At 38.9% G+C, this 22,737-nt stretch overlaps 1 protein-coding gene across 1 annotated transcript in view; it reads left to right on the top strand.

Moving 5' to 3' along the window:
* PTH2R (parathyroid hormone 2 receptor) overlaps positions 1-15,446 on the top strand; it is a 74,879-nt gene extending 59,433 nt beyond the window's left edge. The window contains exons 10-13 of the mRNA XM_028112179.1: positions 5,458-5,552; positions 12,560-12,698; positions 14,165-14,206; positions 15,048-15,446. Of these exons, the coding sequence (XP_027967980.1) occupies positions 5,458-5,552; positions 12,560-12,698; positions 14,165-14,206; positions 15,048-15,446 (675 nt within the window). The remainder of the gene's footprint in view (positions 1-5,457; positions 5,553-12,559; positions 12,699-14,164; positions 14,207-15,047) is intronic.
* The last annotated feature ends 7,291 nt before the right edge of the window (positions 15,447-22,737 follow it).

Genomic DNA, 22,737 nt, shown 5'->3' with positions numbered 1-22,737 from the left:
CAGGGCTATTCCATATTCTTTGCTGTACCCTCGGAAGCCTGGGATGAGCTTCCTTCTATTCCTCAGTTTAAATGCAACTTTTTCATGTGGCCTCCTTGATACCTCCAATCTAAATTAGGTCACCTGTTATAACCCAAAGAGCAAGGTGAGGTTTTTCCTTCTCAAGATCATCACAATGTATAAGACTTCTGATTGTTGAATGTCCATCTTGTGCACTAAGCTGTAAGGTTTATGTGAACAAGAACCATATTTTTCCTAAACTTCTGTATTTCTAGTACCTGGCAAGCTTCCTGGCACATAGTGGCCACTCAATAAATACTTGTTGAAAAAATAAAGCCCGCATATAAAGTAGATGCCCTGGGGAACTGGTAAGAGGGAAGAGGTGAAAGAAGAGCACAAAGCAAAGTTCGGTATGATTACAGAACCTCTGAGTCTGTTTCATGCAACCTTTTCATTTCTAGAGAAGGAAACTAAAGCCCACACAGATAGTGTGACAAAATAAGACTATAACCACATTTTTTGACCGTGTTCTTTTCACTGGTACTCCAAAACATGTCAAGATTGTTTCTTGAATTTATGGGAAAAAGATCTTTCCATTTTTAAGGTAATATTTATAGTTTTTTGTATGTTAACTTTGGATAAAATATTTGTTTTTCAGACTTGCATTATATGTAGCATGGTTTTATGTAAATAGATATGTTCCATATATGCTATCAAAAATTATTTGCCAATACTTTAATTTTAATTTTTTAAAGATTTATTTATTTATTTATTTTAGAGAGAGTGAGCGAGCAAGCGTGAGTGTGTATGTGTGTGTGTGTGGGGGGGAACAGAGGGAGAGGGCTAGAGAGAATCTCAAGCAGATTCCTTGCTAAGCACAGAGCCCAATGCAGGGCTCGATCTCACGACCCTGAGATCATGACCTGAGCCGAAATCAAAGAGTTGGACGTTTACCCAACTGAGCCACCTAGGCACTCCACCAAAACTTTTAAATATAAGTTGGATCCCTCACTTAATTCTGGCTTTGGATATTAGAATAACAGAAATTCTATTAATTGGAATTTTGTGTATCTGAGAGTAAAATCTGATAAAATGTGATCAGAATTTCTAAGCAATATGGGAAAGAGTTTGTAGAGGATAAGCATTTATGGGTTCTAATTTGAAGAAGTTCTATCAAGAGAATTGAATTTTAGACATAATCATAGACTTCAGTATAAATTTAGGAGAAATCACTTGATTTTGGAACCATAGAATCTAAAATTATTGCACTGTTATCTGTGTTTTGTTCATATGTGTTAAAACTATGTTTAAGAGAACTAGAGTCATAAAACATTAATTTTTGTTCTGAAAATAAATATCTGCAAATATAACAGTTTGTTATTCACCTGTAACATGTTGATGTTGATTTGAGGATGACTTTTAAAAATTCTTCTATAGGGTTTGGAGAGTGCATATCTCATTCAATCAGTTATCCATTCACTCATTTAACAAATCTTGATTAAATACCAAGAACATTGCAGGTGCTGTGTGAGACAATGGCCCATGATACAGTCAGGAGATAGACACCAATTCTCCTGAAGCTTAAGCAGAGTGGGTGAGGCAAACACATGTGACAAGTGCTGTAGTGGGGCTGGAACAATTTCTGAGAAAAGCTGACATTCAACCTGAAACCTAGGAATGAGCTAACCTAGTAAGGAAGGGAGAGCGGAGGGAGTGGAAGAATGATCCAGGCAAAGGGGACTCTAGGAACAAAGTCTCTGAGGTAGCCTGAGGGGCCAGAGGTTTCAAGGCTGAAATTTGGAGTTCTTTGTTTCAATTCATCTGTGGTTCACTTTGAGTACATCTTTAAATTTTTAATTGAGGAAGAATCTAATGTTTATATTTGCATTATTTAAAAACCATATTTGCATAAAATTTGTTTGATGTCTGACTGGTTTTAATGCTTATGAGTGGTCATTTTATTCACCTCTCAGTTTCTTCTTCGTTTTATCTGTACTTTGCCTGAAGTAGACCTTTAAGCAAAATTTTAGAGGAAGTTCACATGAGAGATACAAGGACTCTCTAAATAATTTTCTCTTAGAATTATTTCTACATCTTTTTTAAAATGAAATTTAAAAAATCTCACTAGAGGTTTCCACTTGGTCTTGTTCGTTTTCACTCCCTTTGCCCAGTGTATAATGTCATTTATACAGGCTCAGATCTTTCTTTAGCACAGGAATTTTCTTCTCTTACATTTTTATTATTCAATTTATCATAATCTTTTCTACAGAGAGAGAAATAAATCTGCATGATGACTCTCAATTCCATGTCGTCCACGTAAGCATCTCTCCCCTCATCATATGTGTCTTTGTTCCTTATCCCCCCATTTGGGAAGAGTCTTCAGTGGTCTTCCACATTGCTGAATGTGTTCTGCTTTGTTAGATCTACTGTTTGCTGTTTCTAACATTGATTTTAAAACTTGATCATATTTTAGATTCTTAACAATCTTTTCTTAATCCATCCTGCTCTTTAAGAAATTTCTGTCTTGGGCGCCTGGGTGGCTCAGTCGTTAGGCGTCTGCCTTCAGCTCAGGTCATGATCCCAGGGTCCTGGGATCGAGCCCTGCATGGGGCTCCCTGCTCTGCAGGAAGCCTGCTTCTCCCTCTGCCACTCCCCCTGCTTGTGTTCCCTCTCTCGCTGTCTCTCTCTCTGTCAAGTAGATAAATAAAATCTTTAAAAATAAAAAAGAAATTTGTCTCCATCTCAATCTACTATCACTCAACTCTCTTTTATGGGCAGCATGGTGCTGTGGTTGAGTCCCCGCTGCTTATCATCCAGGCTGCATGGGCCTCAGAGCTCTGCCACTTGCTGGCTATATGACCAGGAATAATGAGTGGAAGCTGTTACTCAGGTTCCTAACCCACAAAATGGGGGCGATGATGTGCCTATCTCATTGAACTGTTGTGAAGACTGAGAGTCAATTCATGTCATACACTTAGAATAGTGAACAAGTAGTCGATAACTTAGTTCCTAATTAACCTTTATTCTATACTTCTCTAAATTATTCAGGGTAATTACTTGGAATTTTACCCAACTGGGGTTGGAGCTATCAGTATGTATGTACATGGGTATATTTTGTTAACTGATCTTTTAAGGCAGCAAGGTTTTTGGTTTTTTTTTTTTAAGATTTATTTATTTATTTGACACAGAGAGAGAGAGCAGGGGGAGCGGCAGAGGGAGAAGCAGGCTCCCCCCTGTGCAGGGAGCCCCACACGGGACTTGATCCCAGGACCCGGAGATCATGACCTGAGCTGAAGGCAGACGCTTAACCGACTGAGCCACCCGGGTGCCCCTAAGGCAGCAAGTTTTACCCAATCTTTGTTTTTCTTAATTCTTTCCATAATCCACTTCATTGTCCTTAAATGCATCTTCTTAGTTATTAAACTGATGTATTGGATGTGTGTATCTTCTTTAGTCAAATTTCTGCCAGTTTTCAGTATTTATTTGGTCTACTGGCCTGAGAACAGTTCCCGGTCACGGCCTTTTTAATAGGGATAGAGTTCAGGGTTGGCCTGTCTGAGGCCATCTCTAATTCTTCCTTTTCCAGGGATAGGAACTGACCAGTGACATTCCCAAGCGGGCACTGCTCCCACGGCGCTGCCAGCCTCAGCGCCTACTCCTTTGTCCCTTGCACAGTAATTACACAGCATCGCTTTCCACCATTTTCACTCCCAGCTGCACCGTGTTGCTGGGGGCTGTGGTCGTAGGGAGAGTGGAATTAACGGGGCACGGCATAAGTGGTCATTCAAAAAGAAGCACTCATGTGACATCTGTGAGCAGCTCTCACCCTCTTATTGAAAAATATTCTGCGTCTTGAGCCAGGTGTTGCAGTGGGTGAGGATGAATGGAGATCCTCAGCTCTCATGTTTTGCATCTTTTTATCCTCCTGAAGAGAAGGTGTAAGGTGGTGGTTAAGAATTCACAGTACAGACCCACATAGACATGGTTCAGATTCCCCTAATAGCTGGGTAGCATAGGTCAAATCACTTGATCTCTTTGAGCTGGCGTTTCTTCATCCGTAATAAAGGGACATAAAAATGCTTCTCCCATATTCATGTGAGTTAAACTTGAGTGCTCAATAAATGGCAGCTCTTACTAGCCTGAAGAATCCTTCTTCTACCAGCTCACAGCACACTTTTGTCCTTCCTCCCACGTATGGGACTCATGACTCAGCCCCTGGTTCCTATAGAAAGCTGTGAAATTAGTGAGAGGTGAGAGGTTCCTACAGCATAGTCAGTGGTGGGATGGCAAAGGAGGTGGCAGGGGGTTAAGGGCTGATCCAGTTGATCATCTGTATCAGGGAGTGGGGCACATGAATTACCCCAATTCTCTAAATTCCAGAAATGGTTGAAAACACTACAAGATGATTTGTTTCCAAGAATGCAGAACTTGATGGTTCTTCTCTTCCTGCTATTACTCTCCCACTGACACAGACCTACTCTTGACAATCTTCTTTTCCATTATTCCTAAGTAGTAGCATTTTCTGGACTGCAGGCATCTTCCTGAATAAAGGGACTCCAGGGGTTCAGGCTTCTCCTTCCTTATGACCCTGGATCTGGAGATCTTTTCTTTTTCTTCATTTTTGATCTCTTCACTTCCCTTGAGGCCCTCAGACATAAAAAGGCTTATCCTACCAACACCTTCTCCCCGTTTTTAAAACCAGAACTTGATTGTCCCCGGGGGTGCACACACCTGTAATATTTAAAATTCAATCTAATTGCTTGCACTGGGGACCTTTTCTCATACAACATCTTGTTTGTGTGTGTATGTCTCTGAGAAGTGTTTAAAAATTTTTTTTAAATTGAAGTATAATTAACATACAGTGTTAATATTAGTTTCAGGTGTACAACATAATGGTTTAACAATTCTTATGTTACTCAGTGCTCATCACGATAAGTGTGTTCTTAATGCCCTGTATCTATTTCATCCATCTCCTCCCACCATTTGCTTTTTCAAAAAAACCTTATACTTCACCTAATACTTTTCATATGTCATAAGAGGGACAGCGTCCCCCAAACAACTCTATTATTCCTCTCCCTGAAATAGATACAGAAGCTGGGAATTCATTTCAAAAAGGGCAGTTGGTTATATTTATATAATAAGTATTATCCTTTATCCTGCCAGTCTGCCACAGGACTTCATCTGAACTTTGGTTTGGAAATTCCCCATGGATTCTGGCAGATCAATCCTCTGGTATTTCTAGTTTCCAGTGCTGTTGAAACTTTTTATCTCTATGTTTTCATGAGGGCAATTCAAGAATCACTAGCTGTCTAATACCTTATCTCAGAGTCCCTCATTCACATTTGTGGAATAGGTAATTTTCAGTTTTGGAATACAAAGAAGTTCAATTATATAAATTTTTATAAAAATCTTGAAGGCTACCTTAATAATGCTTTGTAATATTACCTTCTCTTTCAGCTCAATTTTATTCTGTTTCTGAATACCGTTAGAGTTCTGGCTACCAAAATCTGGGAGACCAATGCAGTTGGGCATGACACAAGAAAACAGTACAGGTAATTGCAGGACAGGCACCTACCAGAGGAAATATTTGGGTTACTATTTAGAGTAAAGAACAGATACTGATTGATCTGAAATGTCTCCGAGAGATAAATTTATGAATATGAATTTTCATTTGGTTTAATTGTTTAATTTATCAGAAAAGTATATGTATTTTAGGAAAATATAAATAACCCAAAACCTTTAATGTACTTAAATTTTAAGTATTAATTAATATAATTTTTTTATCTGTTATTAGCATATTGGAATTTTCCCATAAACTGTGTGACTTCCTAGAAAATCTCTTTTTGATGATCTTGGCAGACAATTTTATCTGCATTCTTAAAATAATATCTTCATAACTGAAAATATCAAGAAAGTGAGTTTGCTGTATTGCTTCCTATCTGTCCATCAGACTGGCCCCTACTGAATATAAATTTTTAAGAACTTTCCAATGTACTGATTGAGAGAGGTCCATTATTCAATCTTTCAAGAAGAAAAGGGCAAATTGAGAGTTTATGATCATTATCGAACTGTCTTAAGCCAACTTTTTCCAATGATCGTTTTGGGAGTTCTGAATAATAGCAGCCTCTACCCAACTGGATATACATATCCATTAGTCTGGTGGATTTGGATTGATCTTTATAATCCCAAGGCAATAACTATTTCTTTTTGTCTTGGATTGTTATGAAATGCTATCTGAGACACAGAAAGGAAGAAACCATAGTCAGCATTTTGGTCCTGTGTTACAGATGTTCTCAAAACCCTTTGTTGAGTCATTTCCCTCTACTGTTTAGGCAACATCCTCTGTCAGGCAGAAAAGATGATGGGTATGGACTGGAGTCTGGAATAGGATGCACAGTATGAACAAACCAGCAGCTGTAGGCTCCAGTAATTTGTAATGTGCTGCAAGCAGTAGTGTTATAAAGTAAATTGTGCTTAAGAGTTTCCAGTGAAGGGCCATTGCTATACTCATAGCATGGCTCATGTTGCATCCCACTGATGAAGACAAAGGCCAAAGGATGATAGAACAATGGAAAATGTAAATAGCTTTCCACTCTTCTCTGTAAAGTGGAACAGTGCAAAGGTTTTTGAAAGCTGTTTATTTCTCTAGCCCTGAATAAAAGCTCCTTATTTCTCTAGTTCTGAATGATGTGAACTTGTACTTTCAGTTAAAAGTTGCCCCAGAGATTTGAGAAACTCTGGAGAGAACAAAGGGTGAATTATCTTAAAAAATAGACTAGACAATATTTTGAGTTCATTCATAGGAGATTATTTCTCAAAATAATGGAAGAGAAACATTTATCAAGGATTAAAATAATCTACTCTTCAGAATTCAGAATAAATTTTAAATAATCTGGGGCCCGGAAGTTTTTAAATTTTGGAGCCATTAGTTTGAACAGGGTCTAGACCAATAGTAGTCATGGAAAGTATTTTCCAGCCAAATACATTTTTTTTTTTTTAAATAGCTGAAACAGTATTCTTACTAATGCCTGAAGTTAAGCTACAGATAAAACTATGGTGAGGAATAACTCTCTTTCTTTTTGGAGAGAAAAATGTGGGTACTTACTTGGCAGTGATTTGGGAATTCAATTCAGTATTTAGTTTCTGAGGCCTTAGATTACCAAATTTAAATACCTTCTCACTTTGTAAATAAAGAGACCTAGAAAAATGTAATTTGTGTCTTTGTCCCAGTGAAATTCTATCTATGAGGTTCAACTGAGTATTTCAATTTACACCCATTTATTTTTTGTACCTTTAAACTTATATTTCAGTTGGCTATTACCTTTGTCAAACAAATGTTCAAATACCAAATATTCTTGTAACAACGAAAAAATATATGTATATTATATTTATATTTCCAAATGGTGGCATCTAAAACAGTTTTTAAACACATTCTCATGCATATAACTCTCTGAAAGACTGAAAACATCTTTCAGAGCTGAGATAATCTCTCCCGGTGAGCATGCACATATACACAAAGGAAGACTTTAGAAAAGTACATGGTATCCCTTCATTGATAGTGTCTTAAAACTGAAATGAATTGCCTTCAACTCAGGTCATGATCTCAGGGTCCTGGGGTCAAGCCCCAAGTCAGGCTCCCTGCTCAGCAGGGAGTCTGCTTCTTCCTCTCCCTCTGCTCCTCCCCACTGTTCCGGCCCTCTCTTGCTCTCTCTCTCAAATAAATAAATAAAGTCTTAAAAAAAAAAAACTGGAATGAATTAATACAATCAGCTTTTAAGAAATTGTTTATTTTGAGATAACTGCAGAGTTATATGCAGTTATAAAAGTAATACAGAGATAAAATAAAACATACAAGTAATAGAGTTGTAAAAATAATACACACATATATGTAATATATATAATATATACCCTTTACCCAGTTTCCCTCGAAAATGACATTCTACATAACTGTAGTTCACATCGGTAATTTTAAAACAAAAAGGATTTTTAAACACACAGAGATTGTGTAGAAAATTAAATAATCTATCAGATTTAACAACAGGACTAATGCATTATTTTGTCTTTTAAATTACAAACCAATCCCCTTGCAAAGTAAGAGAAGATTGCCAGGACTGGAAGAACATGAGATATGAAAGATGCAAAATTCAGTGGAAAAGAACACTTGAGTGTTTTGGCTAATTTGACTTTCCATTCAATATTAGACAAAAATTACATTTTTTATTTTTTATTTTTGGAATAAATTCAACCAGTGTTTGTTATGCAATATGGTAGTAAAGAGGACAGATTTTTAAGGTTGAATTGTCTACTAATTGTCTAACTTTGGGTGAATACTTTCCTCTTCTGAGCCTCTATCCTCATCTGGACATAGGAAAATAATGGCTCTCTCACATGGTTGGCAGAATAAAAGGAGGCATCCAGTACAGGATGTGACAGGGGCATGATAGCCAACAGCTTCATTGACTGAGTGCCCTTTTGTGCCATGCAAGAGATTCAAAGTTAAGAAGACATGGTTTCTGCCTGCGAAGAAAATTTGAGAGAGAGAGTGAGAGAGAGATTGATTTAATTAAAGTGAGGACAGAGCCAGTAGAGATGCACTTACAAAGTGTTATGTGTATAGAAGAAAGGGAAGGATTAATTCAAGCTCAAGAGGGATTGGAAAAGGCTTAGGGGAAATGTTACTTTTTTAAAAAGCTAAGTTGACTCTTAAAAGTAGCGATTTCCCAGCACTTTTCACCTGGGGAGAGAGATATTGCAAGAATTGGGTATCTATTTTCTAAGTAGGACGCTGAGTCCCACACACCATTTGATTCCTTTATATTCCTCCCATGGCTTTGCCCTTGGACGCAGAGCCACCACCATGTCTCCAGCAAGCCAGAAGGCCACTTTCAGCTCGTACACCCCTGATCATCTCGTTAGACAGCTGTGCCTTTTCAGAGAGCCAGGCTGCAAAGATGTACAGTGTGGTGTGCATGAGTGATCAGATGGACGCTGAGCAAATCAGTGCCCAGGACGGCTGCATGATTCGATGTGAGTGGAAAAATCCATCTTTATGAGTGAACTGACAGACAGATGACCCATGTATACATTGGCCCAGCATATGCCACTACTTCAACTTATTCACCGTCATTGAAGGATACATTTTAAAAGAGGATGTAATCATAACTCTTACACAAATATAAATGAACACACCTCAAAGATTTTATTTCACTCATTAGTGAAGGAACTGGTAAGGCATTATACATGCTTAAAAGAGAATTATGAATGCTAAAATGAATTTACAAATGGATGCAAATTAGCAAATTGTTAACATCCACAGAGTATAATTAGTGGCATTCCATTGGACACAATTTGCATTTCTATGGACAGAAATTATTTGCATTGCTGTGGTAGGCAGATTTCTAAGATGCAACCTCCAAGATTACTGCCTTCCTGGTGTACATGCCCTATATAACCCTCATCCCTCACATACCTTCTTGAGCAAGACCTATGATGGGATAGTCTCTCCCTTGATTAGGTTACGTTATATTGGAAAGGTGATGGGGTAGTCACTCCTGTGACAGGCAGCCCGGAGAGAGATCCTCCTGCGGGCTTTGAAGAAGTAATCTGACATGTTGTGAAGGTCTGTGATTAAGACCTGAGGGACCTATGGCTAGGACCTCTCTGAAACTGAGAGAGACTAAATGGATATTGGTTTAAGCCACTAAATTTGTGGTAATTTGTTTCATAGCAATAGAAAATGAATTCAATTACTATCTGGTTTTCTCCAAATTAACTTCTATCTCTACAGAGTTGTAAAAGAGCCTAGTCATAGATAAAGAGAGAGAAAAAACCCAGATGGCTGAGCTAGCACGATTCCCACTAAATTTAATGTAACAGATTTTTCTTACTCTGCATTGATCCAAACTGTCCCTAAACTTTTACATTTGTGATCATTTCACAATGTGTTGTATTCTTTCTCCCTCTCTCCCCTTCCTCCCTCACTCCCTTCCTCCCTCCTTTCCTTCCTTCTCCTTCCTCCCTTCCCTCCTCCCTCCTTCTCTCTCTTTCCCTTTCTCTCTTTCTCTTTCTTTTTTTCTTTTTTCTTTTCTTCTTTCTTTCTTTTCTTTCTTTTCTTTTCTTTCTTTCTTCCTTCCTTCCTTCCTTCCTTTCTTTCTTTCTTCCTTCCTTCCTTCCTTCCTTTTTCTTTCTTTTTCTTTCTTTCTTTCTTTTTCTTTCTTTCTTTCTTTCTTTCTTTCTTTCTTTCTTTCTTTCTTTCTTTCTTTCTTTCTTTTCTTTTCTTTTCTTTCTTTCTTTCTTTCTTTCTTTCTTTCTTTCTTTCTTTCTTTCTTTCTTTCTTTCTTTTCTTTCTTTCTTTCTTCTTTCTTTCTTTTCTTTCCTTTCTTTCTTCTTTTAACCTAGTTTTTGGCTCCAGTCACACACAATAGGAACAATCAAAGTTAGCTTGATTTTGAGTATAGTCTCCAGGGGGATTTATCCATTCATCTTAAAGGAGGAAATGCAATTTTCTTTTCAGAGTGCTGTTAACCAAGACTTCTAAAGTTCTGCAAGTGTAGTTAATGCTGTCCCCACTTTATCTGATTAGACTGAATTACAGTATCATGAAGGTACTCACAGTGTCTTGCTCATATATGCAGTGATGGGAAGAGGGTAGTTACTAGTCAGAATTCAGGAGGACAAGCATATCCCAAGGAGCCTCTGGAAGTTGAAAGGATGAGTTAGGTCAGAGAAATCCATTGTCTTATCAGGGATGCTGCCTTGAATGAAACAGACTTAAGGTAGAATTTTCAAATTACTTTAAGTAGACTATAGGTGAGTCAAGGTAGGAGGTGTGGGACTAGAGCAGCATAGGAGAAAGCCCATAGGCCACCAGGGAAACTATGGGTGTGAGGCAGAGCAGATGGCTCTGAGCCAAGAGGAGGTCTGGGCACTACTGAGAGATACGGGAGGCAGAGGAGAATGAGATGGGGTAGGCGTGCAACTCCAAAAGCCTAAATTAGGCATTTCAATATGATTCTGTGGGACACCCAGCTCCTGCAGGAGCCAGAAAGATGGTTATAATGGGAAAATGGATGTATCTGGAAGATGATCCTCCCTAGGAAAGCGTTAGACTGTGAGAGCTCTTATAAACTTCTGGGCCCTGTTCCCACATTTTAGAAAAAAGAAAACTGAATTACAATCACTCAGGGAGTCAATGGTATATCTAGAACCCAAATCCATTTCTGTTTAGCTTCACCCACACAGCTTACTTCCAAGAAGAGAACTAAGTATATAAGTAAGTACATAAATAAGGAAGGAAGGAAGGAAGGAAGAAAAGTAGCTGGAGGTAAGACGAGTAAGAAAGAATTAGCCAGATTTGGCAGTTTCTTGGATAAAAAGTACAAAAGAACACATGGTGTGCTTGGATGTACTAGCTATCTGCTGTGCAAACGGATTACCGCAAATGTCTGTGGCTTAAAACAACACACTTGCTATTTAACTGTTTCTGTAGGTCAGGAACCTGGGCATGGTTTAGCTGGGCCTCCTGCTTTAAGATCTCTTACGAGGCTCAACTGACAGTCAGGACTGCAGTCTTACCCTAAGACTGGGGAAGAATCCACTTCCAAGTTTATGAGATTGTTGACGGGATTCAGTTTCTTGCTGGCTGGTGGTCAGTGTCCCCTCTCCTTGTCATCTCTCCCACTAGCTCACCACATGATTAACTTACTTCCTTGAACCAAACAAAGGAGAGAGTTTGCTAGTAAAATGGAAGTTACACTCTTATGAAATGTAATCACAGAAGTGACATCCCATCATTTTGGCTGTAATCGATCAGTTAGAAGTAAGGTCCAGGTCTTTGCCTACATTCAAGGGGAGAAGATTAACAAGAATGTAAATACCAGGATCATTGAGGGCCATTTTAGAATCAATCATCTTAGAAACCCGGGGTTCCTCCAGTTACACAAGAAAATGTATATGAAGAGGTAGTTAAGGGAAATAAAGTCAAATTGCTTAGCTTGCCAAAAAAAAAAAAAAAAGCACAAAACCTAGAACTATAGATATTTTGTAGAATATTTGACAGAGGATATTTAGAGAAAGTAGGAAGTATTGGCCACATGAAGTTCATAAGAAAATATGAAATGATTAATGCAGATCCAACTAGGGAGTAGTTAATTTTAAAATGAACAAAACAAGTCAAAATGTGGCCTATGAAAGTAAAGACAGTTAACATGGATTGAGGTAATACTTGTTTTAAGTCTCAAACATAGATGTTAAAATAAATTTAGGACAGAAAAAAGGGCATTTCATGGCTTTATGAAAATAGTATTCTAGGCCAGGAGAGTGGAGATGAGATTAGAAAGATTTAAGGTATAATAATCATGGGAAATGAGAATAAATGACTTGATGTAGTATAAAAGGACAGGAAGGCGGGGGGAAGCTAGCAGGAGCCATGGGATCCAAAGAGATGGAAAAAATGCAGCCCCCTCTAGCTCTGCTAAGCTTCACTTTTTTTCCCAGCAAGCTGTCTCTACTGACAGGCACTCGAAGTTGATGAATAAAAAGGCTTGGTATTCTCTTTCAGGAAACTGGCCAAATCAACCCTGGTCCTTGTGCTGGTCTTTGGAGTGCACTACATCGTGTTCCTGTGCCTGCCCCATTCCTTCACGGGGCTCGGCTGGGAGGTCCGGATGCACTGTGAGCTCTTCTTCAATTCCTTTCAGGTAGAGAGCACCAGCTAGTAATGTAGTTCTTGCATTTTGCTTTTATTCCCCCACCCCTTGCACCTTTGTTCTCTGCCCCTTTGTCTGGCTTTCATGGACCTGTCCCCAGAGGGCCATGAAAAGGCCATACTCTCTGGAGCCTGTGCTTTTAACCTCTGACCATTGCAGGAGCTGCTTCTCACAAACACGCCTGGGCAGTGAGACAAGAAAACATTTTGTTGTAGAATATGTAATATGTATAGAGCAGCGTGTGTGTACGGAAAATAAACGAAAGCCAAAGAAAAAGCAGACAGGGAGGAGGGGGGAAAAGGGAAAGGGAGACAACAAAGAAGAAAAGGTAGCTTCTACCCATTTTATCTCATTTGAAAATATGATTACCATCACCCCTCACTTGGCTTTCTGCGGACATCTATCTTCTCCTCCTGGCTACTCGCTTGCTGCCTCCCACTGCTGCCTTAAATCTAGTCTCCATACAAGGGTCTGAAGGATCTTAAAAATAAATATGATCATGTCCCTTCTCTACCAGAAGTACCCAGAGGTTTCCCACTGCACTCAGAATAAAATCCAAATGCCATTTGCTGGTGTGCACAGCCCTCGGGGCAGGGATCCTATCCAACTGTGTCGTCGAGTTCCATCATGTTCCCGGTTGCCGGCTAAGTTTGAGCCCCACTAGTGTTCCTCGAGCTCATTCTTATCTCAGGGGCTTGGACTTACTGTTCCCTCTGTCTGGAAGGCGCTCCCTGCTAATATTCACAAGGCCTGGCTTCTTTTCACTCAAACCAGCTTAAATGGTCATCTCTTCAACTTGGTCTTCATTCAGTGTATCTTCTCCATTCTTCTCTTTCATACCAGTTGTTTGGCCTGCATAACCCTTATAATCTTACATTTTTCTAGTGTGGCTAGTTGTTTATATTTTATCCATCATCTGTATTTCCTTCTAGAATGTAGTCTAAGGGAACAGGGACCTTCTCTGTCTTGATTGAATTGTTTATCCCTGGCATGCTGAGCAGTTTGCCCTGTAGAATATTTATTTATTTATTTATTTATTCAAAAATAAATATTTTTGAATGAGTGAAACAAAAAGTTTCTTTGTCTTTTTACCATAGAATAGCCTATGTCTGTAGTTTCCAGGATTCACAGTGTATAAATATCTCTTACCAACCAGGGAATATTCTGTGATCCTTGAGTGAAAACATAAATGAAGCTAATATAATAGAAATCAGTTATTTGTGTGTCTTGGGAGTGTTTTATTCAGTTACTTGTTTGGTTCAGCTGACACCAAAGAAGGATCTCAGAAAAATATACACTTAAAGATTTGGAAACACCAGGAGAGAAGAGTTCATATAATTTTCCGAAGGAAGCATAACACAACCCAGTTTTTCAATGTATGTATTGTGATACAAGACACCTCAGTGCCGTGATCTTCTGGAGTTGTCAGTATGCTAACTTTCTCCTTTGTTCCCCAGGGATTCTTTGTGTCTATCATCTACTGCTACTGCAATGGGGAGGTAGGTTTGAAGAACCCCCCTGTACATCCCACAGCTCTAGCTCTGAGTAAGCTTGTAAATGGTCATCGCTGTGTGACCTGAATCTCTTTAGGATCCCCAGCAATTACAGGAAAAAATGAGCAGGGAGAAGGGAGATATTTCAATCATACATGATTTTGAGAGAGCAAGAATTAATGTAAATAGGCTAGAGTCTTTCTCTTCTAGCACTTTTCAATGTTAATTCATTTGGAAACTCTGATAGCAAAAAACCAACTTGTTGGAATGTGAATTGATACTTGGAAGGACAGTGAATTCCATATTTCAGTCAATACTTAAACTGATATTCAATTTCAAGTTCTCTAAGAAACTAAAAAAAAGTTTTCTTGGGATAAGAAAGAATATTTTGATATTTTCAAAACTATACAATGATGACAGGATGCTTTCAGTTCATTTAGGGGTTGGCTGGAGAGAAGTAGCCCTACTGTTCTTTTAGGTGAACCAGCATACCAGATTTCCACTGTTTTCCATGGAACTTCCAGATAAGCTCCTTTTTGGTAAATGGCAATAGCAGTAGAATTGAATTTTCAACCACAGGTTGGAAGCAAGAGTCCCACCCCATTAGTAATGCATTGCAGTGCCTGCTTTTCATGTATAAGCTTCTTCCCCATTCTTTCCTCCTTCAGTATGCCTATGCAAAAGTGATAGTATTACATTTCAGGTTAAGAGAGAGAGTATGTACATCAAGTCGCTGGCACACAGTGGAAACTCAGTAATCACCATCATTGAAGGGCACAGGTCCATTGTAACAAGGCTGCAGGGTCTCCTTGATGGTTTCTGACGCAGAATGTTTCCTGCGACTTAGGTTCAGGCTGAGGTGAAGAAGTTGTGGAGTCGGTGGAATCTCTCCATCGACTGGAAAAGGACGCCCCCCTGCGGCAGCCACAGATACGGCTCCGTGCTCACCACGTTGACCCACAGCACCAGCAGCCAGTCGCAGGGGGCAGCCAGCGCTCGCTTGGTGCTCATCGCCGGCAAAACCCCCAGGACAGCCGGCCGCCAGCCCGACAGCCACGTGACTTTACCCGGCTATGTCTGGAGTAACTCGGAGCAGGACTGCCTGCCACGCACGACCCATGAGGAGACCAAGGAAGGGAACGCGAGGCTGGGAGAGGAGATTCCAATGGTGGAGTCTCCCAGGCCCTTGGAATTTAACCCAGACCCGGAAGGAAGCAGAGGAGAAACAGAGGATGTTCTCTGTTGACGCACAGTCAACAACTGTGACTTCGAAGAGAGTCGGTCCCTCTGGCAGTGTTAGATGAACTTGGCTGGCATTCCTTTGCTTGAGCCCCAGAACTGAAAATTCGGGTTCAAAGTGTTACTTCACAGAAGTTTTCAGGTTGCATGAACTGGATTCTATAAATAGTAAAGACACAAAAGGAGAAGTGTCAGTGGAGTAGTTTATTACCTTCTTTTGGCATTAAATTCTCTTCTAAATTGTTGTGTGGTACTTGCTCTGTGATTGTTCATTTTTTTCCTGCTACTTTTGGGTAGAAAACGTTTCAATTGCTTGGCTCTAGTTTTCTCTCATAAAAATATCACTCTAGGTATGATCGAGATCATTCCATATGTGTTATTTCCCTTTTAAGAAATTAGCATCCTCTTTTTCTCATTTTAATGTACTTCTACCATTGCATTCCTTTTGCCTGTGCATAGGAGCAATTAGGGTCTGAAAACATACCATGAACAATGAAAGAGCTAAGCACAAGTACACACTGGAAAAAAAAAGTGGCTGGACTTTGATAAGATAATAAATTTGTGAAATATCTGTTTCTTTCTAGAAACAAGGAAGATTACTCCAAATAGTATTGCACCTATTCCTTCTTTTGAATGTCTCCTCTGTGACCAGCCAAATCTCAGGTCTTCAGTCCTCCGTAAACCTTGACATGCCACCTGGTTTGCTCAGTCAGTGAGCTTGTGTCTGCAAACTGATTCTGTTTGTAATAATTTGTACTGATAGTAAGGCACACTGCATCTGTGCCTTTTTTGTCTTTGTTGTATTACTGTATTCCAAATGGCACGTGGACTAAATTAAAAGTTTGTTTTAAAGATACATTTTGGGTCACTTTAAAAGATTTTTTCTCGGCATCTAACTTTGTTTTTGAGAACCAACCAAATGTTCCTTCTTCAAAACTAGAGATCAGCATGTAGCTCCAGCACTTTCCTGAACTTGAAACGTCAGTCTGTTGCAATAGTGAAACATTTATTGAGTGTATGTCAGGTACCCACCATCCTGCTGGTTTTTACAAACATTAACTTTTTTAATTCTCACTGCAAACTTACGGTTCAGTTTTATCATTGTCACCCTCTTTACAGATGACAATGTGACTTGTAGAGGTGGAGAAACTCACCGAAAGTTGCCCAGCTAGACATTGATGGAACATGGTTTCAGACACAGATCTACTGACTTCAAGTCCTGTGTTCTTAACCATTATGCTCCACTATCACCAATGTTTATGTTTCCCATTAACCAATCAAAGCATTCAATTAATTTCTTCTGGGTAGAGATTGCCTAAGAACTCTTAATATGTCTTAGCCTCTGACCTTCATGACATTTCCACTGTAGTGGGGTAGACAAATATATATAGGAAATGAAAATATTACAGAGCAATGTGTTTCTAAGTGAAACAATACAGGTCAAGCTCATCTGTCTCATTTTGCTGAATGATTTAACCAACATGCAACTGGTGTCGTGATGAATAAGGTACCCCGATGTCTACACACTATCTTGAAAAATATTATACTTTCCTTCTATGCACATTCTTGCCTTCCTCTTCTGTGCCACACAGAGGCAATTCCTTCCCAACCCGTTTATGAAGGTGCCATTGTACATATTTAATTCATCTGATTCTATGCTTTATTGTCATACCCCATGCTGTCTTCTTATCAGGAGAGAATGATCATGGGCTGAAAGATTAAGTTCAGTTCTATAGCTAATTTTCTGCAAGTCTTTATAAAATCACTTAGCTTCCTTTGTAGTTCAAGTTTTCTATCTTTAAAATGAAGATAATATTCGTCTACCTTAGTGAAATGTTCTGGTGATAAGAGAAATCACATATTGAAAGCACTTTGTAACATAAAAATACCATACAAATACTTGATTTGGGTTGCTGTTACATTATAGTTTCAAGTTAAAATCTGGCTTTGCCCCATTATATTATGAAAGATCTTATTGGTCAGTGCAACATAACAATTGTTAGAATATCTATATCTATATATATCTTTTGATAATATGGAAAATATTAAGGGTTCTTACTTTTCTTTTGAGAGAGAGAGCATGTGCGTGCATGTGCATGAACATGAGGTAGGGGGAAGGGCAGAGAAAGAGGGAGAGAGAGAATCCCAAGCAGGTTCCATGCTGAGTGTGGAGCCCAACATGGGGCTTAATCTCATGAACCTGAGATCATGACCTGAGTTGAAATCAAGAGTCCAATACCCAACTGACTGAGCCACCCAGGCACCCCAAGGGTTCTTGCTTTCTAAGCCAACCCCACATTTTAAGGCTAGGTCACTACTCCTTTATGTTAACAAGTATGAGTATAATCCTCAGAGTAATCAAAAATTTTCTTTAAAGTTCAGTTATTCATAAATTAAACAAATATTTACTTAAAGCCTATTATGTGGCAGATACTATGCTATGTGCTGGGGCCATAACAAAACATAAGGCATGGGATGCCTGGGTGGCTCAGTTGGTTGGGCGTCTGCCTTTGGCTCGGGTCATGATCCCAGGGTCCTGGGATCAAGGCCTGCATCTGGCTCCTTGCTCAGCGGGGAGTCTGCTTCTCCTTCTGTCTGCAGCTCCCCCTGCTTGTGTGCTCTCTCTTCTCTCTCTGACAGATAAATAAATAAAATCTTAAAAAAAACCAAAACATAAGTCATAATCGATTCCCAATAAGGAATAAAGAACCCCTTAGGTGCATGCTAAGGCTTTTTACCTCATCTATGTACACACATTTTTCTTCTAGGTTTTGATGTTTGCATCCAATTAGACAATAAATTATACCACTCTTGATTTTATCAAGTAAAATACCAGGTAGTTACCAAGGATTGGATGATCTAGATTCAGAGGTGCAAACTACTGGATGGTTAGCTAAATTTGGTCCATGGCTTTTGTTTTATTGCTCTGTCAAGGGATTGCAGTATATTGTTAAGTTGCCAGTCTTGAAAATATGAATGTTTCCACGTAAAAGTTATATTTTCTGAATTATAAAAATGTCAGACAATCTTATGAACCAAAAATCAGCTGTTAGAGCTGAGTGGTGGTTGACCTCTTGAGTTGGGGCAACAAAGGTGCTAGTATACCCAGTGCCCACCTGGCCTCATCCACTTATTTCTGTTACCTGCCTGGGCTCCAGACCCCTTTAATTTACATCTCTTGATCTAGACAATGCACTTACATAAAACTTTAACAATAGTTTTCTAAAATGTTCTTGGGGAGTGACATTCTATATAATTTTAATTTTTCTAAAGAAGTTAAGCAACCAAGTATTTATTTTTTATTTTTTTGCAATCAAATATTTTTACGTGTAGTGGCATTTAGGCTTGAAATCATAAATATTCTGTTTAGATGAGTCTATTAAGAAAAAAATTCAACCCACAGTTTCTGTGCTTTCAGATCCCAACCACACTATGCTTCACTTTCTAATTCATCACTCTGACTTATTGCTAACACAACATATATTTTTCTCTTTGGCAATAGAGCAAGTTCTAAATACAAAAAGGACTGAATAGTATGGTAGATTACAGGGGTGTGTGAAGATAGCCATATACGGCTTGTTAACATGCATATTAAATTTTGATACCTTATTTTCCTGTAGCCAAAGGAAGCCTGATATCAGAGAAAATAAAACTCCACTGCCTAGTATAAACAGGAATGATTTTGGTTATGTAACTCTTACTGTCAGAGCATTGTCTCTTTCTGCTTTTGTTCAATCAAATGGAAACACCTTTGCTAAAGTTGCTGGAAGAACTCCACTGTTTTTGAATCGTTGGAAGAGAATGAATAAGGTATGTGTGAGATGCAGTATATTATTTACAGCCAGAGATTAATAGTATATGATTCAGAAGTGATCTTCCTTAGAGATTATGGTAGGTAGAATAATGCTTACTAATTCCCAGAACCTGTGACTACGTGGGGTTACTTGGCAAAGAGGAATTAGGTTGTACATGGAATTAAGTATTGCCAATCAGTTGACTTTAAAATCAGTGGATTATCTGGGTAGGCCCCGTGTAGTCACAAAGATCCTCAAAAGTGCAAGAGGGAGGCAGAAGAGGAAGTCAGAGTGATGTAATGTAAGAAGGAATGCCTCTTGTTGCTGGCTATGAAGATGGCAGAAGGGGCTATAAGCTGAGGAATGTAGGCAACTGGAGAAGGCAAAGAAACAAACTCTCCCCTAGAACCCGCAGAAAGAGTAGAGCCCTATTGACACCTTGATTTTAGCCCAGTGCACTCATTATTGGACTTCTAACCTACAGAACTATAAAATAATCAATTTGTGTGTTTTTTAAAAAAGATGTATTTTATTTCAGAGAGAGAGAGAGAGAACACGAGTGGGAGGGGCAGGGGGAATCCCAAGCAGATTCTGCGCTGAGCACAGAGCCCAGTGTGGGGCTTGATCCCAGGTCCCTGAGATCATGACCTGAGCTGAAACCAAGAGTAGGATGCCTAACCAATGGCACTACCCTAGTACCCCTCAATTTGTTTTGTTTTAAGCCACTAAGTTTGTGGTAATATGTTATGGTACCCATAGAAACCTATTACAGAGATTTATATAGATGGTCTACATGGAAAGAATTATAATGGCTGATTAACATTATGCTGAATAATTGCTATTTGTCTGCTTGCTTCATGGAGATCAATTATTTTCCTAGTGTTTATGGTATTTTGTGTGATGCATTTATTGCAGGGAAGAAAGTTGCCTATTTACCGAACTCACTTTTTTTTTTTTTTACCAGTGGTTGTTTCATTTTAGAAACATAAATTTTTATCAGTAAAGGCCATTGTCATCTTTTCTAAAGAGTTACTAAATATCTGGTTTTATGAATAGGATTTCAATCTTTGACTCTTTTTAGGTGTGCTCTGCCTATGTCCTCCACCCTCAGCCCATCTCTGTGAGACCCATAAGGACTCAACTGCTCAGTAAAGCTCTTGCCTGCTCATCCAGGGAAGTTTTAGGCTGAAAAGATGGCCCACACTGTGGGTAGTTTAGGAATAACATAGAAACTGAGCTCAGCCTTTTCTGTCTATTTTATCATACAATCTTCATAACACACTGTGAAGTTATCACCATTTCAAAAATGTAGAAATAATCAGAAGTTAGAGGACTTGCTCCAAATCGAAGGGAATGAATCTGGATTTGAACCCAGTTCAGTTTGACTCTAAGGCCTTTGATTGTTCTCTCAAGCATATGGGCCTTTTTACTTCCTTTATCAGGAAACTAATAGTATGCCAAGTCAACCAGGGAATAAATAAGAATTTATTTTAACTATTGTGATGGCAAATTACCAATAATTATGAGAATGTGAAAAACGGTAATAACATGATTATAGTTTTGGGTAAAAGCATTTTTATTTCCCAGTATTTTATGACTATCAGAATAAAAAATAACTTTTTAATCTCAACTCTTCTTTTAATTCTAGATAGAATCTCTAGCTAGAGACAGAGATCTAAATCCTTCTTCAGCTGCCTCATGAGACCATGGAAAATTTGCCCACGTATTGTTGCAAAGATGACTTTGAACGCTTTATCTTTAGATTACTCATCTTTATGGCATTTAAAGATAGCTTTTATGTGGGTTTCCACTTATTCATTATTATAAAAACCACTCAGTGGATTGGAAGTAACTATAAACAGTGCAGAAGCCAGGTAAAATGGTAAACGTCCTTTTCTCTTAACTGACTCTTAGTTTAATGTTGTTAGCAGTTAAATTCAGCTCCTACTTAGATCCCTAATCTTTTCCAACACCACATTTCATTTTGGGAGCTTATGGGCTCGTTTGATTCATGATTTAAATGGCTGAATAGGAAAACAAATAGTATATGAAGCTATGAGTTTGTGTAACTTTTTTTGACAACTCTAGGACATACAGCAGATTCTTGTTGACCAAAGACATTTCTGAAGTCCGCTCACCTTGACCTCCCCAGAGTACATCAACAGAGATCTGTCTCTGTTACCTGTCTTTTGAATACTATCTTTATTCTAGTTGAATTTCTGTTCCATTGAAGAGAGTTGGAAAGGAGCTCAACTCCTATAATTTTATTGTATTAGCTGTAACATCATCAAGCATATGTGTATTCTTCAGGGTATTTCCTATTTGACAATTTCCCTTTTGTGAAGGTATCAGTTTCTATAATGTAATCTAGATCTCATATTCCCATTTGACATGAAGTAGTCAAAATAATTCCATTGTTTTCCTTTTGTCATAATTCCCATACATTTATACGTTCATTGATTAAAGTTGGAGCTGAGTAATGTGTAGAAGTTCATCTTTGTAGAGTTTAGGCTGTGTCTTTACAAAGCTACAAAGGTGGAGAAGAATGTAGTACATTTGGAGAACTGCCAGGGTTTCATGATGAAGTGTGAGCTGTGAAGGAGGAGATGTCAGAGATGTGGCTGCAGAGGGAGACAGGAAGATACTGGGAAAGGCTTCTATCCCTTGCTATAATCTAAAAGGAGTGAGGAATCCCTGATGGAGGTGAGCAGGAAAGGAGCAGGTATATATTTCTAAGATAACTCTCAAGCTGTGTGAAGATGAGCTATAAAGGTTAAACAGGCACAAAGACAGCAGTTAGGAGGCGGGTGTGATGGTGCGGGTGACATACGTGAGTCCGAAGTATGACAAGAGCAGCGAAGTGGGAGGGAGAAGGTACTTAAGAGGTAGAAGGCAAGCAGAGGTACTAAAGAGCGAAACTGGTAACCCTAGAGGTGGCTGTGCTGAATTCAAGAGCTCTGTAAGTCAAGGTAGCCTGAAGATGGAAGCAGAAGAGAAGTCAGAGGAAATTCCTCTAATGCGGAGACATTACTCTCTGTCTCCCCGCCAGCAACCCCCAATCGCAAAAGTCTACCTCCCTGCCTGCTGAGCAAGCATTTTCCAGAGTTCTGCTGGCTATACCACCAAGACTTTCCTAAGTATTATCTATCAGCTTCCAGCTCAAAGAAAAGAGCCATAGAGCATTCTGGGGGCATTCTGGCAGAGTAGCAACCAGCTATTAGAAGCTGTAGAAATATTCACAAACAACCAAAGGACTATTAAATAACATAGCCTCTGCACGCCTTTCTGTCTTCCTTATTCTGATCAGAAATAGGAGAACTGTGTAAAGCTAAATAACATCCAAATAAAAAGGATAGGTTTGAATCAAACTATGATTGATTCCAGTTAAGGGATTAGAAGAAAGATACTGTAGAAAATATCTTGTGTTTGGATGCTCAGCATCTGCTCTCTTTCTTTCTAGTAATAAGACCCCAAGTTTCCTTTGGGAAACCACCCCCCCCTCAT

The sequence above is a fragment of the Eumetopias jubatus genome, unplaced genomic scaffold (genome assembly GCF_037043125.1).
Source record: "Eumetopias jubatus isolate StellerSeaLion01/CBP00866 unplaced genomic scaffold, mEumJub1_p1.0 scaffold_3, whole genome shotgun sequence".
In the NCBI taxonomy this organism is placed as follows: Eukaryota; Metazoa; Chordata; class Mammalia; order Carnivora; family Otariidae; genus Eumetopias; species Eumetopias jubatus.
This window is presented reverse-complemented; position numbering and strand designations above follow the sequence as displayed.